We start from the raw sequence: 15,700 nt of genomic DNA, 5'->3' as shown, positions 1-15,700 counted from the left end.
CAGGACGCCTAATAACACTGGAATAATGCTGACGACACACGCAGTTTACAGATCATTTTAGGCTGAATCTACAACAATAAGTGAAAGAAGAACATCAACATAAATGCAAGAATTTTACAAATAAGTCTATATTCTTAGTATGTATGAAACACCAGAGCCAAGCTTTTAAACTGCAAAAACTCCTACATTTATCATCTTTTTAATCAGCTGTCAAGTCTATATTTTGTTGGTAATACTATACATTTCTGTGGAGTTAGAGGGGAGTTTCTGGTGTTGATTAATCTGAATTATAGGATACAATTTAATTTATTGCTTTGTTACTTCGGTCTGTACTTAGATTTAACCTTGTTAGTATTCATGGAGTCAATTTTAGGCCCGTTTTAATTACATTTTAAACCTATTTTGGTCTAGATAAAGGCTAAATATAGTGTAAACTGTCCTACTACCTTGAAGCAGACCTCGGTTTAATTTAGTCAATAAGGAAGTGAAGTCGAAAGAAAGAACTAAAATGCAAGAAATACACGGGTTTAAGCTAATTGTGTGTATTCTGATGTGTTTCTTGTAGAGTTATGTTATATCTCTGGTATTTAATCACTTTATCATTAAAAAACAACATTATTCTTGTTTTGTGGCGATTTATTTTACTTTCGTTTTCGCTTCACAGCCTGTGTCACTTACGTTCACCTAATGACAAGTGACGCTCAAGCTCAGTCTGAATTCTCATTGGTTCAATGATCATCACGTGACCATCCCATCTAAAGGTCCAGCCCACTGACGAAAAGTCTGAGGAATAAAGTCTGGCGGTAATGCAACAATTGGATGCCAACCGCCATAAAACAACAACAACAACAACAACAACAACAACAACAACTGTGGTTTAAACACGTGCGTCTGTCACGCCCCTCGACATTACACTTCCTCCTTTCAGGAGATAAACACCTCTGAAAACTTCTTCTACAATGTTCGTCATAAACATTGTAGTTTTGGTCTCTCTTCTTGGAGCAGTCTTGATTATAAACGAGGCAGAATCAAGTGAGTAAACTCATTTATCTAGTGTTTTTGTTTTGTTTATAATGTGACAGATCCTACACAGGCCGAGTTAAATCATTCTGGACAACTTTCTCTTTCTATAATAAATGCTGTAATAATTGGACATATATTTGTAAACTGTTTGTCTTTATTCTTATTCACTGATCAACATGTTCAAACTCATATCAATGTTCGTTTTAATTGTTTATTTTGCCCTTGGTTCTTTTTCTTATAGTCGAATTCAACTGAAACAAGATAATTTCACACATTTTTGTCCTTGAAATACACAGATATATATATGTGACATGAGCGGTACATAGCAGTGCTTAAAATAGTGGAATCAACAACGCCACCCAGGGAATGGGGCCCTGGGACCACAAATGGAACTACAAATTGAACTAAAAGCCGCGCTGGTCTGGACAATGAGAGAGAGGTGGATTTATTTACAGAAAACAATTATTTTATTTAAATATTACAAAAGTTAAAATTTACAAGTTTAGACAAAGTAGTGAATGGGACAGGCACACATGTAAATCAACAAAACGAATTAAACAAAATTCAAATAAAGCAAATAAACACCATGCAAAACAGAACAAAATCAAACAAAGCAACAAAATTCATAATAAAACACATGCAACACACAGGCGGGACTTACCCAGATTGTTATTTGTGATTTCCCTTTTTGTTTAATGTGCGTGGTGCCTATGCCCATGAATTTATAACAGTCTAATTTGAGTGATTAAAACGGTGGTTAATGACAAGGGGTAAATGTATTTTAATAAAGGATAAAAACAACGGCCTCCCCACAGGAGGTGGCAGCCTGAAGGGCCTAAAATGACACACGGGCATTAATAAAAACAACACATAGGCTACTGTGTAGATTGGTCTTACCTGTCGGGCAGAGGAGTGCGCACCCACGAGCAGCAAAGGGGAAGAGCCGCATTACCTGCGGCGTGATCCAACAGCCCAGGGTCTGTGTCAGAGCAATTAATGAGCCGCGGCCCCTAAATCAACGCACCAGCGGGACAACTGTATACTCACCGGAAGAGAGCCCCAAGACCACCCAAGCGTGCCCAAGGCACACGCCCTCCCGACACGGAGGGGGAATGGGCGCAGTAGCGCCAGGCGGGCACAGCCCTGAGTGGGAGATGGAGTTCAACGGGGGCAAAACTTAAAACGCACGAGAAGCCATGGAGACCAACCTGGTTAACACTGCCAACGCGCACACCAGATTGGATACGTCTGCCCCAATCCGCTCCAGCTGTGGCACCACGCTGCCACCGCAAAGCCCACTAGAGAGAGACAGGTAGGTGTGCACGCTGCGCGTACCCTTATTTGAGGGTAGCGTGCACACCGCCCCCAACGAGGGGGGATGATGACGCGTGCCTGTGATAATGACGCGGTCTTGTGAACACCCCCGTCAGTTTGGAGATTCGAGGAAAGGCGATAGTCTGTACTATAGCTAAACACTGCGGGAATCAATCAAAAAAACTCCCTGGGTACATATATGAAGCACAAATAGCAATGTAAGAAGGTTAAAAGCTCTGAAAAGTCGATTTTGCATGTTATGGGACCTTTAAAGTGGCCACCACCTCGACTTGTCACATATATTTAAAGTAAAGGTCTGTGGAGAAGCAAACAAGCACATCGTTTTGTGACTTTCGTTTTCGCAGTTTTTTTAGTTTGTTTTTTCCTAACGACAGATGACGTCTTGATGTCTGATTGGTTTAAAGATTATATTAGACAACTTTGAGTAGAAAAAGCTTAACTATATTAAAATGACTTAGAATAACCAGTATTTATTTTGAGATCCACGTTTGAAGTAAGTTTAGGGACTGTTGCTGTTTCTCCTCGTGTTCTTCGTTTCTTTATTTCTCATTGGGACAAACAAATGTAATAACCTCTCTCAGATGTCTTCAGTCATTCTTTGTTTTTCACACTAAAGTCTGAGTCAGTTTCCCTCTCCAGTGTCACTGTGACCTCGGCCGACTCCAGAGCAGGACCAGACTCAGTTAGAAAAGATTTGAATTCAACTAAATGGACTTTTGACTTGGATTTGACTCAGACTTTATTTGAACTCAGATTTGCAGTGCTGAGGACACAACTCGGACTAGACTCACGTGACCTGGACTTGAACATTCAGTTTGATCACAATTCACTTATATCTTTATTTTAAGGCTAAATCCATTTGCTCAACAATGTTTTAGTTTGTAATCGCTCAGTGTTGCATTTTAAGCCGTTGTAGAGGATTTGAGCCTGATCACATTTAGGTTTAGGTCAAATTAAATAAAATAATAACATGTTTGTCAATCAGATTATATAATGAACATATTCTCCAGGAAAATGATCTGTTTCACTTTTATTTTCTCTGTTGTATTTTTGTCTGAGTCTTTACCTGACGACTCCTGACGCAGAGGCTCAGTCTGATTCTGACTGGTTTAAATGTCATTTTATAAACATGAATCAAATATTTAAAGAGAACAAAACTATCATTTCAGATCCACATTTGAAATAAGACATGGGACTTAACGCTCTTAATGTTTAGCCTTGTTTTTTTTCTTTTATTTCAATGGCAACTTTAAAAACATTAAAACAAATCTGTGTGTGATTCACTCAAATCCATAAAAGAGATTTTTATGGATTTGAGAAATAAACGTGCTTCGGAGCCGTTACTGCCAAGCACCTGTTTGTATTAAGACGCGTGAAGACAAATCTTTAATAAAAGAGATTTTTATGGATTTGGATTTTTTTTTTTAATTCAAAACGGAAAAACAAAAGAGTGAAATATTCATGATTTAAAACCATGTATTTCTTTAAATGTTTTAAAGTTGTTTTGAAATGATTTAAACTATTTTGTTGATTATTATTTAAATCTAATTGACTTAAAAAAAAAATTTTTATCAAAAGCAGCGTTCGGTTAATTTAAAGCAGAAAATTATAAAACTACATTTATTATTATTTGTTGTTGGAAAAATCTATTGTGTTCATTTGTGATGTGTAAGATTAGTTTTATTCATCATTTTCCACTAAAATTACAATGTTTTTCTTCCACAGTGACTCACTCTCTGATGTATTTTCGTACTTCTTCAAATGATGTGAAAAACTTCCCAGAGTACATTGATGTTGGTTATGTGAACGGGCTTGAGATCGTTCATTATGACAGTGACACAAAGAAATGTGAGCCCAAACAGAAGTGGATGGAGAAGATCACAGAGGACGACCCTCAGTTCTGGGACACACAGACTCAGATCAGTTTGAATCAAGAGCAGTTTGTCAAAGTCAACACTGACACAGTGAGACGGCGCCTCAACCAGACTGAAGGTTTGTCTGATCTCACTTTTTACTCCTCGTCTTGTGAAATTTCCTGTGAAAACACCACATTTATGTTTATTATATTCCTACAGTTTTATATGAGATATATTTTTTCAACTACATTTTGTACATGAGAAAACACATTTGTTCAGCTTGTGCTCTTTGACTAAATATTCATCATTTTAAAATAACTCTGAAGACATTATTAAACAAGACTTTATTATAGTTTTATGTCCAACAACAGAAAATGTTAAAATAAGATGTGAATATAAACCTCATGTTTCTGTTTCAGGCTCTCACATTCACCAGAGGATGGCCGGCTGTGAATGGAACGATGAGACAAATGAAATAAATGGATATTATCAGTTTGGTTTTGATGGAGAAGACTTTATCACCTTTGACCTGAAGACTGAGACTTTTGTGGCTCCAAGACCAGAAGCCGTCATCACCAAACACAAGTGGGAGAGGTTTGGAGAGGCTGCTCGATATAAACACTACATCACCCACAAGTGTGTTGAGTATCTGAAGAAATACCTGCGAAATGGACAGAGCGTTCTCCAGAGGAAAGGTGACATGTTTCAAATATCAACTTCAGACTAAAACAACTGTGGAGCAGGAATCTGTTCAATAGAAGAATCTGTTTTATTCACTATTAAAATTTACAATAATTACAAATATACAGTTAATTCTGGTCATTATGACACAGTATGTGCTTTAATCATATTTATAAAACGTGAGTTTAAATAATCTAATGTATTTTATTGCAAACACATTCAACACCAATGTTTTCTAAACTCTAGATTTGATCGTTTAATGATTGAGCTGCAGTTTAGAAGTGGCTGATATAAAAATTAAATGTTGAAATAGTTTTGTAAAATTAAGAACATTAATTATGTTTCATGTAATAATAACACTAAATCTGATATTTGTTTAAACTGTTGTTAATCTTATCTCTGCACTTTTGTGGTTAATTTAACATCTACTTTTACATTTAATAATTATTAATAATTTTATTTTGTGCAAATTTAACACATTTTTATTGTTAAAAAAATGAGATTATTTCTTAGATGAATGTTATCAACTCTTTTAAATTTATTATTGGTGTGAAATAAACTCTTAAATCAATTAACCTGAATAAAAAATAAATGTAATTATTGCTCAGTGGAGGTAGAAAAGAGCAATATAAATATTAAAAGTTTGTGAACAAAAACAGACTAAATTCAGTAATTGAGGCTAAAGTGATGACGCGTGCCTGTGGTTATGACGCGGTCTTGTACCCACCCCCCGTCAGTTTGGAGATTCGAGGAAAGGAGATTGTCTGTAATATAGCTAAAGACTGCGAGAATCAATCAAAAAACACTCTGGGTACATATATGAAGCACAAATAGCAATGTAAGAAGGTTAAAAGCTCTGAAAAGTCGATTTTGCATGTTATGGGACCTTTAAAATGCAGGTGAACTCTGTGATTGAACCTGTGTCTCGTGCCTCCTCCAGAGCTCCCCCTGGTGTCCTTCCTGCAGAAGTCTCCCTCGGCCCCCGTCACCTGCCACGCCACAGGCTTCTACCCCGACAGAGCCATGCTGTTCTGGACCAAAGACGGAGCCGAGCTGCACGAGGGCGTGGACCCCGGGGAGATGCTGCCCAACCACGACGGAACTTTCCAGATGAGTGTGGACCTGGACGTGTCCTCTGTCCCACCTGAGGACTGGGGCCGCTACGAGTGCATGTTTCAGCTGTCCGGAGTGCCAGACATCCCCAACACGCTGCACCCGGACAAGATCAGGACCAACGGTGAGCACTTTAATGTCACACACAGGCTCCAATCATGCAGTCACAACAGAAGCTTTAGCTTGTAGTCAATTTAAATCTTTTCTGGCCCAAAATGATCAGATTCTAAACAATCGACGATAAAAAACAAAAACATTGGTCCATCTCTAAATAGAAGGTACTTTTTGACACAGAATAATAGTAGTTTCATGAATGTTACTTTGTGGTCTTATTCTAGTTGTGATAAAGCTCAAGGACATTCTAAAACTATTCAGGAAAGGTCTATTATGTGTTTTATTCTTTATTCTTTTTATCAGTATCGATACTTGCTCGATTGAGTATCTAGTTTCGAGCTGTAGTTTTTTATACTTTTGACATCTTTAATACAGTGACAAATCTTTTCCCATTAAATCATGAACAAATAAATGTGTTGTGACTAGATATTTAAGTCTGAATGACAGTTTAGTTTGATAGTTTGATTTTGTTCTTTATTTGAACAGCTAAGAAGCACACGGGCTTCATCGCAGGTGCAGCCACACTTCTTGGTGTTGCTATCTTGGGCGCTGTCGCCTTTGCCGTGTACAGATGGCGCAAAGGTGAGATGAAATGTCATTATTTATATGAAAATAGTTTAAATTAGGCTCCAATTGATAAAACTTAACATTTCACGGTCTTCTTTTCCAGCCAAGACCGTCACGCCTCGTAAGTAACACATTCTAACGTCTTTTACATGGATGCGGCGTAATATTTCCACTGCCTGTTTTATCGTACATAAAGTCCCACACACGACACATTTAGCTTTAAAACCAGGCGACAGGAGCCGACCATCACAACTCTTTTTAATTCCCTCGCTCTGTTCATCTGTGTCGTCTTTGGAGCACTTTTTGCAGTGTTGGAGACGCTCTGGACCAGAAGCTCTCACGAGTCCAAACTCTTCAAATACTCGTCAATATCAAGTTCAGGACAAAATGTTCACTTCATGACAATAACAGAGGCTTGGATGAAGAGCTCGTTTGTACTTCACAACAGTGGTTATATTAATACGCCTCATCTGTATTTATTAATGACACAGAAATGTTGCTAGGATCAATGTAACGGTGTGAAATGTCCATCTTCATTTCAGCTCCCAGTGAAGCAGGGGCTGAAAGACAATTGGTTCAAGGTGAGAAAATATAAGCTGACGTTTCTCTGCTTTGTGTGACAGAGGAGCTGATGCTGTGATTAGATCAGGCTTTTGGACTTTAATCCAAACCTTTGAAATCCAAGGTGACAAAGGGAAATGCAAAAGGAGAAACCTCTATAAATGTACACACAGAGAAGATGATGTTACACTTTTTTACTGAACCCAAATCGAGCCTTTAAAACATGAACATGACAAAACAGGTGCTTTATGTGAGCGTGTTCATGGGTTTGTGTGTTTTACTCCCGACATTGACGTGGGAAACACATATTTACTTTGCAATAGGATCATTATTGTAGTAAAGTAGTAGTGTAACTAACAAATATTTAGTGTATTTGTACAATGAGACTATTTTAATACATTATCAATCAAAAAAAGGTTGAAGAATTGTGACTGAAACTTCTAGAAAGAGAATATTGTTTGTTTTATTGTTGAAAATCAAATAGTTTTAGACATGTTGATGTAATAATGCCGTTCTAAACAGGTCTTTGTGTTTTAGAGTCTGTATAGTCCAGATAACGATTCACAAACACGACTATGATTTGACTAAAGTAGAGTTGTTGTTTTTGTTTTTCAGAGGTGGAACAACCACTGAATCCTAAACCAGAGTGACACGTGTGAGCCGCTTTCATCTGAAAAGAGGAGCATTTTGTCTCAAGGTTCAATGTTTTTTGGCTTTTGTCCTGAACAGTTTGTGGCTTGTTTTCCACTTTTAACGTGAGTTTGTTTGACGAGAGTGAAACATCAGCGTGAACATTGAATCTGCAGCAAATTGTCTCGTTGGCTTTGATCACGTTTGTGTCTTTAAGATCGCTCTTCTTAAATCATGTGCTGCAAATGTTTGAAGAACTGAAGTCACTGAGTCGTCACATCAAGTCTTTGGTTCTTTTCTTGTTTTTAAAGTGACGCGTTTAAAAATCCACTTCAACGTGCATTATTTTAAGTATTAGTGAGATATTAATCTGATTTAATATTTTAATTGTATTTGAGCACAACAAACATCTAAAAAAAACTATTTTTTTTTCATTCAGTTCCACTAAAACTTAAAGGCGGTATCGACGATTTTTTGGCGATTTGAGAACGCAGGCGGAAGTGCGCATGCGCACTCCCCCGTGCGGACTGATACAACACACATGTGCGTTTGTTTATTAGCGCAACGGAGCGCATCGCATCTCTCGTCTCCCGTAGATTTCTGTCCACTTCTGCGTCAGCTCGAAATGTCTTTCTCCGTCTTCATTTTGCCCCGTACACTGAGGGAACTATATTATGATAGATCCATGCGCTTAGGCACGCGGAAACGTGGGGACGAGCCTGACGCGGCTGCAGGTGAGCGGTAGGTGCGTTTTATGATTGATACGTGGCAGGACAAATGATTTATCCACGCCACGAGGAAATATGATAAAAAATTTGTTGAAAAAAATCGTCCATACCACCTTTAATTCAGATCAAGAATGATATTTTCATGTGTTAATCTTTACTAAATAAATAATAAATAAATACAACTGGATATTGATCTTTCAGGAGCAACAAACTATAGAAACATTAAAAAAACAGCACAAATCTTGATAAAATGTGAAAAGTTATGAATTTGTTTCTCAAATTGATTCACAAATTCAGACTTCCTATAAGTGATCTGTTCTTCTGTATCTACCTCTGTATCTACCTGCGTTGCACCAATGAAATTTCCCCATGTGGGACAATAAAGGAATATCTTATCTTATCTTATAATGTGTTTGGCTAATGCTATATTCATATCTCTGCTACTATCTGGAAACTCATTTGTCATTTATCACTTTTGGATCAGTTAAATCAACGATGGAAATATTTATCAGTATAATTTTGTGTTAAATTAAATTGTGAATGACACTACTGTACATGAAGTTATATTTTTATGTTAACAATGTTTATTTATACTGTTGATTCCCACTTTCCAGTGTAAATAGTTTGTTTATAAAGATGGGCTTTTATAATGCTTTTTCAGCTGCTTTAAGGAATACTTCATTAATACTCTGAAGATGTACTTTGGATTTGCTTTAAATAAAAATGACATATAAAAATAGTAGTACTTGTATTTTTTACACATTTTATCTTGCGCTCACATTAGTTCAGGACAACTGGATCCACAGAGACTTTTGAGGATGAGAAAAGTGAAAAGTCGTTGGTTCAATTCTTGTTCACATCATTTGGCAAAGCACGACATTCACATTAACGTCCTGAATGTGTAACAGTTTTATGTCTGGATAAGTCTGATTGTAACTGTGACTTTTAAGTGTCTCAAAAAGCATTAAATATATAAAACAATCCTGTATTATTAAATGTAAACAGTACATACATAAACCATCAATATTTACCTCTTCAAAATCCATCTTTTAGGCCCATAATTGGCTGCAACATCTAGAAAATAACCTTTCATTTAGTTACATCAGTTTATAACAATATGTAAGTTTAGTAAATAAGCACTTTGTGTCAAACAGATAAATGAGTTCTTGAAATGTGTCCTTCCACTAGAGACTTGTTGCTTCCATGGTTTGTCAGATCGAAGCAAACTTTCTGAGAAACTTGACTTCCAGTTTGACTCGAGTCCCAAAACCGGGCTTGGACTTTGCCTTGGACCTTTGGAGTCTCTTCTGTGAACTGTGCAGTGACGCTGGCCGGAGCAGACACTGATTTCACTCCTAAAACACAAAAAGAACACGTTTTAAGATATTTTCTCACAGCGACGCTTTGGAACATGTCAAAAGCAGAATGACCAAATCGAGAAAACAATCAATGATCTCGACTGACTCAACTTTGTCATCATATTGAAGAGTAGTTGGACTAATCTTGTACTAAGTTTATGACATGAACACAATGTAAGTAGAAATGACATCACTAGTGAAGCCTAAATGTTTTATATACATTTAAAAACAGCGTCTTGTGGGATCTTAAAATATACTTTTGGTTTTGTTCTAATCCATTCCACATCCTTCATTTAGTCGTAAACCTGTCGTAACTTCTTTAGTGCTTTGGCAGCATCTAGAGGAGACTTTGAGAACTGCAGCTTTGTCAGGACGAACAGCTCAATTTGACTCTTTATACATTTATCCAGTTTCTTTGCACCGATGTTGGTTGTGTCAGTGTTAAACGTGGAGTCTTAGAAGGTGTTCCTCCACAAAGTGTGTTTAAAGTGTTTAACGCACAGATCCGAGTTGTTTAATGCGTTTATTCCACGGCCACAAACTGAAACATGTGTGAATCTGAAAAGCCTGTTCACCGTCTGTAAATGTGAGAGATATTAGTCATTTCAGTGTTTTACCTGAAGCTAGTCCCTCACAGCAGATGAGCATATGTTTACCCGTTGCTATGGTGATGGCCACAGTGCAGTGAGATAGAATGTGTTTTAACTGTCACAGAACTAGTACAACCTGAACGCAGGGCAGTTTGTGTCAGAATTCTCACTGAGCGTGGTGTAAAGAACATTTATGCTTCGTGGTTGTATTTTCTTTGTTGACGCTACATTTGACGTGATCGGTGAAAACCCAGAACAAATGTGGAGTTTCAGTGTTTCTCACCTCGATGCTTTTCAAGTTCAGCCAAACAGACCGACAGCGTCCAAAGTCGTGGCGTTATCAGCGAGTTGAATCCACAAAGAGCAGAGACGAGCCGCCGCAGAGAGAAGTCAGAGGAAGGCATCATGGGAAATGTGGGCCCCGTGAGCTCGACCTGCTTTGGCCCCAGCTTTACGTCTGTGGAAGGTGCAGTACAACCTGTGTTACTGAAGTACAAGTACAGACACAGGAGCAAGCAAACACTCACATACAAGTAAAAGTAGCACGTACAGAAATCTACTGCAGTAAAAGTATTGAAGGACATGTTTAAATGTACTTTAAGAGTAAAAAGTATTTCACACAGGTTATGAGAAATGAAGCCTGCGTAAGTTCACCTGGAAGACCTAACCTAAATCTGCATCGGCCTCCATGGAAGGACCCCTCTCCCCAGCGCCATCATCGCACTCAAGCGGGCGTCCGCCTGTCCGTCTGTGAGAGTCAGATCCCTCACTTCACCATGGACTCTTCCAGGTTTCTGCGCTTATCCCAAAGAGGTTATGCAGTTTTTCCCGGCCAAGAAGGATGGTAAAAGGACGGGGGACGTCCGCGTCATGGCCCCTACACCTGCTCCTCATCCCCAATCAACGCTCTCAGTCACTCCTCCCCGCTCCAATCAACGCAGAGGCGGCAGCATTTAAGCGCTCAGGTTGATGGCTCAGTCGCTTCAAACCGTATCTGCGACCCACCACCTCCCCTCCTCCTCCTCTGCATCCTAATCATCCTCTCTACCTTCTCTCCATATCTACCACCACCAGTCTCCAGGCTCCGGAGGGAAGGTATCTAATTCAATCAAATCATGGAGTGCCCATGATCGCTACGCCTTCCACCGGGGTCTGAGCGCCAAATAAACTTTGCAATAAAGTCCGCTAAAACATCTTTTCTGCTTTTGTGTCTGAGTCTCTCCAGGGTGAACTGTTAAAACGTTACATGTGTCGATTTAGATGAAGAATTGTGCTGATTTTTGGTTCCAACTCCAATCAATTTCTTAATTTGTCTTACTACTACTACGAACTACTCAAACCATATGGAGTACTTTTTACTTTTTGGTCCAGTTCAAACATGTAGTGCAGTAGAAAGTACAGATCCTGCTCTCAAATGTAGTAAAGTAAATGTAAAAAGTATCCGCTGTAAAATGTACTCGAGTAAAATACAGATACCTAAAAAGTTAACTTAAACACAGTATTTTCATTTGTTTGTACTTTTCTTTACTTTCCACCACTGGGAATGTTGAACGGACCAATTAACTTCATGATTTACTCCACCAGCAGCACAAAGACACTACAGGACAAAGCCAGCCTCACTTCCGCTCAGAGAGACAGATGAAGTGTCTCCGTGTGTCTTGTTTTTGGACAGTAGAGTCAGGACGCTCTCCCAGACGAGGCTCTGGTTTCGGGACGTAGCGGAGAGACCAATGTCCACCTCAACTCCTGCGCTCACGTCTCTGTAGACCAAGACTGAGGCCCGCACCCGGAACGGACCCTTCTTCAGCTCATCGATGGGCTGCAGAGTTCGAATGGACTGACGCACCCGAACCAGACCTCGGACAGAAATGATATCCCAGTGTTTGAATTGAAAATCACAATTGTCATTCTGGAGATATGCAAAGTTATATTGTTTAAATATTGTTTGGTGCAAAAATGATCAATATTGCCCTGCCCTAATTCACACTGCACAAGCACCGCATCAAAACCAGGACTAAACTCAGAACTAAACTAATTGGTGTTAAGAAGAGATGATTTTACCTGCAGGGCTGAGTTTAAAGTGTTTGTCGGTCAGGAGCGTCAGCAGCAGTTTGAAGCACAAGGTCTCGGGGAAGCACAAGGGTAAGTCTCTGTATTCACTGTCAGGATAATCCCAGCCGTAACCAGCCACAGAGCAGAACCTCCTCAACTGCTGAGCGTCCAGCCTGGAAAAACGCCAATCGTAATCTTAAGAAACACACACGTCAAGTCTAAACCAGGACAAAGCCAGGAAAACACCTCTAATAAAACATAAACTGTCATATTAGTCTTTTTCAAAAACAATAGTATCCTGTGTTGCTTATGTCACATATCATTAGAATAGTCCTCAGTGTCATGGATCATAAAGCAGTCGTCTGGTTTAAGGGGAAGGACTGTTCTGATATTTGAACAGTTTGTTTACATTAGCAACCAGAATCAAGATGGCCGCGGGAGCGTACAGGTCACGTGTCTGGCTGGAACCGATTATGCAGGTGAATTCATTACATATTCTAAACATACAGAAACTAGCCTTAATTTATTATTAAAAGTCATAAGTGTTGTCAAATGCATTGAGGTGCAACAAGGAGACATAGAGTACTTTATAAATCAACGCAATGAAGTTTGTGTTTACTGTGTCACTTGTAGACTCACCTGCAGCTGTGCACACTGTACTCCAGAGCCGTTTCATCCGTGCACGACCCACTCAAACACCGGGATAAATACCTGATGAGAAGGTAGGCAAAACTCGGCTGTCTGTTGCTATGAAACTCCTTAGTTCTTAATGAACAATACGAGCAGTAAATCTTTGCATAAAGTAAGTAAATCGTGCACAGAGAGAGCGACGCAGCCACGTGACTCTGCGTGTTCCCCATGACGTAAAACAGCCTAAAGTGAAATCGTATATTCAAGATAAAGGTACAAATCTACAAAATGAAAGCTACAATAGCGCCAAAAGCACACTGTCAAGTTTGTAAACACACTCTTCTTCACTTTGCTTATAACTTCAAAGCACATTACTGCCTCCTGGTGGTGAAGCAGTTGAAGTGAAGGCACATATTGAATACTCTGCCTCTTCTTTTAACTTCTCACAGTATTTTGGCCTTGAACTGGGATCTGCTCAACTACTGTAGCTCTTTTTAATTACTTATCATGTTTCCATAGACATAGATTGCCTCTTAACCAAGTTACAATTGACATTTGGGGTTCTGTTTGTGTCAAAAATATGCACCCTTTTGTCTATGGTCAGTTGTTTTTTTGTGTTTGGTCAGTTGCTTTTAAATAAATAAATCTGCTATGTGTCATGGTCACCGTCTGTCTGGTGATGTATAGTTTGTCTTGTTTTACTCACGGTGTTTCTGTCTCTGCTCCTCTTGGTTCTCCCCGTCCCTTCTTGTTCTTCTCCCTGGTTACCGCCCCTTTGTGTCTCAGCTCATCACAGGCTTCCACACCTGTGAGTGGGTTCAGAGCTGTATCTGCTTGTCAATCACTGGGTGTGGTATATACATGGATCTATTATATTATCGGCTTGGGTATATAAGAGTTTGGTTTCCTCTGTTCTGGGCGAGATTGTCTGCGTTACTTGGTCGGCCCCAGCTATCGAGCCCTTATCGAGGTTTTGAGACTGACTCTGTATTTTGCTTACTCCTCGTGATTCCTGTCTGCCGTCGTCGACCCTGGACCGTCCTAACATTACCCTTTCGCATATTCTCTGATATTGCCGTTTGCCCATGTACCGAACCTGGAAAGGATTTATGACTACGACTCGCCTGCTCTCTGACACCGCTGTATGCTGGACCTGACCACCGCTGGCAGTATCTCCGCTTGTCGTCTTGACACCAGTGACTTTATACTTACTGTTTGTACTATTAAAGTCTGTTATAGCTATATGGCTATTCACATACCTTCTTTCTTCCCCTCCCCTCTCCTTTCTCTCTGTCTTTCTCTCCCTTTTTATTTATTTTTTTACCGTATAGCGTTAAACACATATTTTGAAAACTTACAACTACAGTAGGTGATGGTAAATGCCCCTTTTCAGTTGTCTGCCAACCGCCATTAAAACTAACACAACAACAACAATCCATCAATGTGCCGAAATGGACATTTGTGGCGATAAAGTCTGGTGATTTAATTCTCATCCAATAAATTCCATAAGCAGTTAAATTAATTCAGTCTCCATCCAGTAATGCCTTTCACTGGCTGCACTTTAAGAGCTTGTCAAAGCCTCTCAAAGAGCTTCACAACAAGTCATGATTCATTGACTCCACACTGGGTGGTGGCAACAACAGAATTTGCTCTGAGCGGGACACCAACGTTCTAAGTTTCCTGTTTTTCTTTATTTTTCTGGCCTGAAGGCTGGACAGGACAGAGGGGGTTGAGGCATTCAGTAACACCACACATACGCAACAACACCTTAAACCATCTTAAACAACACCTTAAACCATCTTAAACAACACCCTAAACCACCTTAAACTACACCTTAAACCACCTTAAACTACACCTTAAACCACCTTAAACTACACCTTAAACCACTTTAAACAACACCTTAAACCACCTTAAACTACACCTTAAACCACTTTAAACAACACCTTAAACCATCTTAAACAACACCCTAAACCACCTTAAACTACACCTTAAACCACCTTAAACTACACCTTAAAACACCTTAAACTACACCTTAAACCACTTTAAACTACACCACCGGCGAGCACTGGTGGTTTAACTCTAATGCCATAGATTGCAACATGCCCAACGTTAAAAATGTAACACGGTGGGGCTTTAAACAACACTGTAAATTTGGTGCGTGATAAAATAGCTATTTAAATCATTACAAAACTATGCTGTTTCTGTACAATTTCCCTTGATATCAGCTTTTTTATTTCCCAGTTAGTGTCATCAATCAGTTTGAGTATGGACTTCATCAGTTTGTATCAGTATTGTCACAATGTTGAAACTTCCACAATATCCAAAACCACAATGATGAGCAACAAAAAATGATAGTAGATTACTTTCTTTATGTTCCCATACTGTCTTCTATCAGGATCTCATTTCAATACTAGTTTAGTTATAAATTAGTATCTGATCGGTTATACTTTGACATTCCTAGT

General features: G+C 39.1%; 2 protein-coding genes across 3 annotated transcripts; one reads left to right on the top strand and one right to left on the bottom strand.

The window, feature by feature from the left end:
* The first annotated feature begins 900 nt into the window (after positions 1-900).
* LOC140347347 (class I histocompatibility antigen, F10 alpha chain-like) lies at positions 901-8,196 on the top strand. The gene is made up of 8 exons (XM_072433761.1): positions 901-1,032; positions 4,084-4,350; positions 4,634-4,909; positions 5,836-6,132; positions 6,609-6,704; positions 6,793-6,810; positions 7,232-7,270; positions 7,866-8,196. Exons 1-8 carry the CDS (start codon positions 960-962, stop codon positions 7,898-7,900), a joined length of 1,101 nt encoding a protein of 366 aa, XP_072289862.1. The 5' UTR covers positions 901-959; the 3' UTR covers positions 7,901-8,196.
* Positions 8,197-9,577: 1,381 nt separating this feature from the next.
* Positions 9,578-13,501, bottom strand: LOC140347348 (3-hydroxyacyl-thioester dehydratase X). 2 transcript variants are annotated; one of them, XM_072433762.1, is made up of 5 exons: positions 13,248-13,501; positions 12,618-12,781; positions 12,163-12,413; positions 10,840-11,005; positions 9,578-9,963 (listed from the first exon to the last, which is right to left on the bottom strand). In XM_072433762.1, exons 1-5 carry the CDS (start codon positions 13,466-13,468, stop codon positions 9,755-9,757), a joined length of 1,011 nt encoding a protein of 336 aa, XP_072289863.1. In that variant the 5' UTR covers positions 13,469-13,501; the 3' UTR covers positions 9,578-9,754. The 2 variants fall into 2 exon arrangements, with proteins under 2 accessions (XP_072289863.1, XP_072289865.1); XM_072433764.1 differs by having other exon boundaries at positions 10,840-11,013; positions 12,177-12,413.
* Positions 13,502-15,700: the final 2,199 nt, after the last annotated feature.

The sequence above is a fragment of the Eucyclogobius newberryi genome, unplaced genomic scaffold (assembly GCF_026437365.1).
Source record: "Eucyclogobius newberryi isolate DKJ021-1_F unplaced genomic scaffold, fEucNew1.0.hap1 SCAF_6, whole genome shotgun sequence".
Classification (NCBI taxonomy): domain Eukaryota; kingdom Metazoa; phylum Chordata; class Actinopteri; order Gobiiformes; family Gobiidae; genus Eucyclogobius; species Eucyclogobius newberryi.
Note: the sequence above shows the minus strand (reverse complement) of the source record. Positions and strands in the feature narration are given on the sequence as shown.

Coding starts and splice junctions, on each gene's coding strand:
- LOC140347347 (XM_072433761.1), top strand. CDS start 960: ATGTTCGTCATAAACATTGTAGTTTTGGTCTCTCTTCTTGGAGCAGTC. Junction 1,033..4,083: donor TATAAACGAGGCAGAATCAA/GTGAGTAAACTC, acceptor TTTCTTCCACAG/TGACTCACTCTCTGATGTAT. Junction 4,910..5,835: donor GAGCGTTCTCCAGAGGAAAG/GTGACATGTTTC, acceptor TGCCTCCTCCAG/AGCTCCCCCTGGTGTCCTTC.
- LOC140347348 (XM_072433762.1), bottom strand. CDS start 13,468: ATGGGGAACACGCAGAGTCACGTGGCTGCGTCGCTCTCTCTGTGCACG. Junction 11,006..12,162: donor GCGGAAGTGAGGCTGGCTTT/GTCCTGTAGTGT, acceptor ACAGACGTAAAG/CTGGGGCCAAAGCAGGTCGA. Junction 9,964..10,839: donor TGAACTTGAAAAGCATCGAG/GTGAGAAACACT, acceptor TTTGTGTTTTAG/GAGTGAAATCAGTGTCTGCT.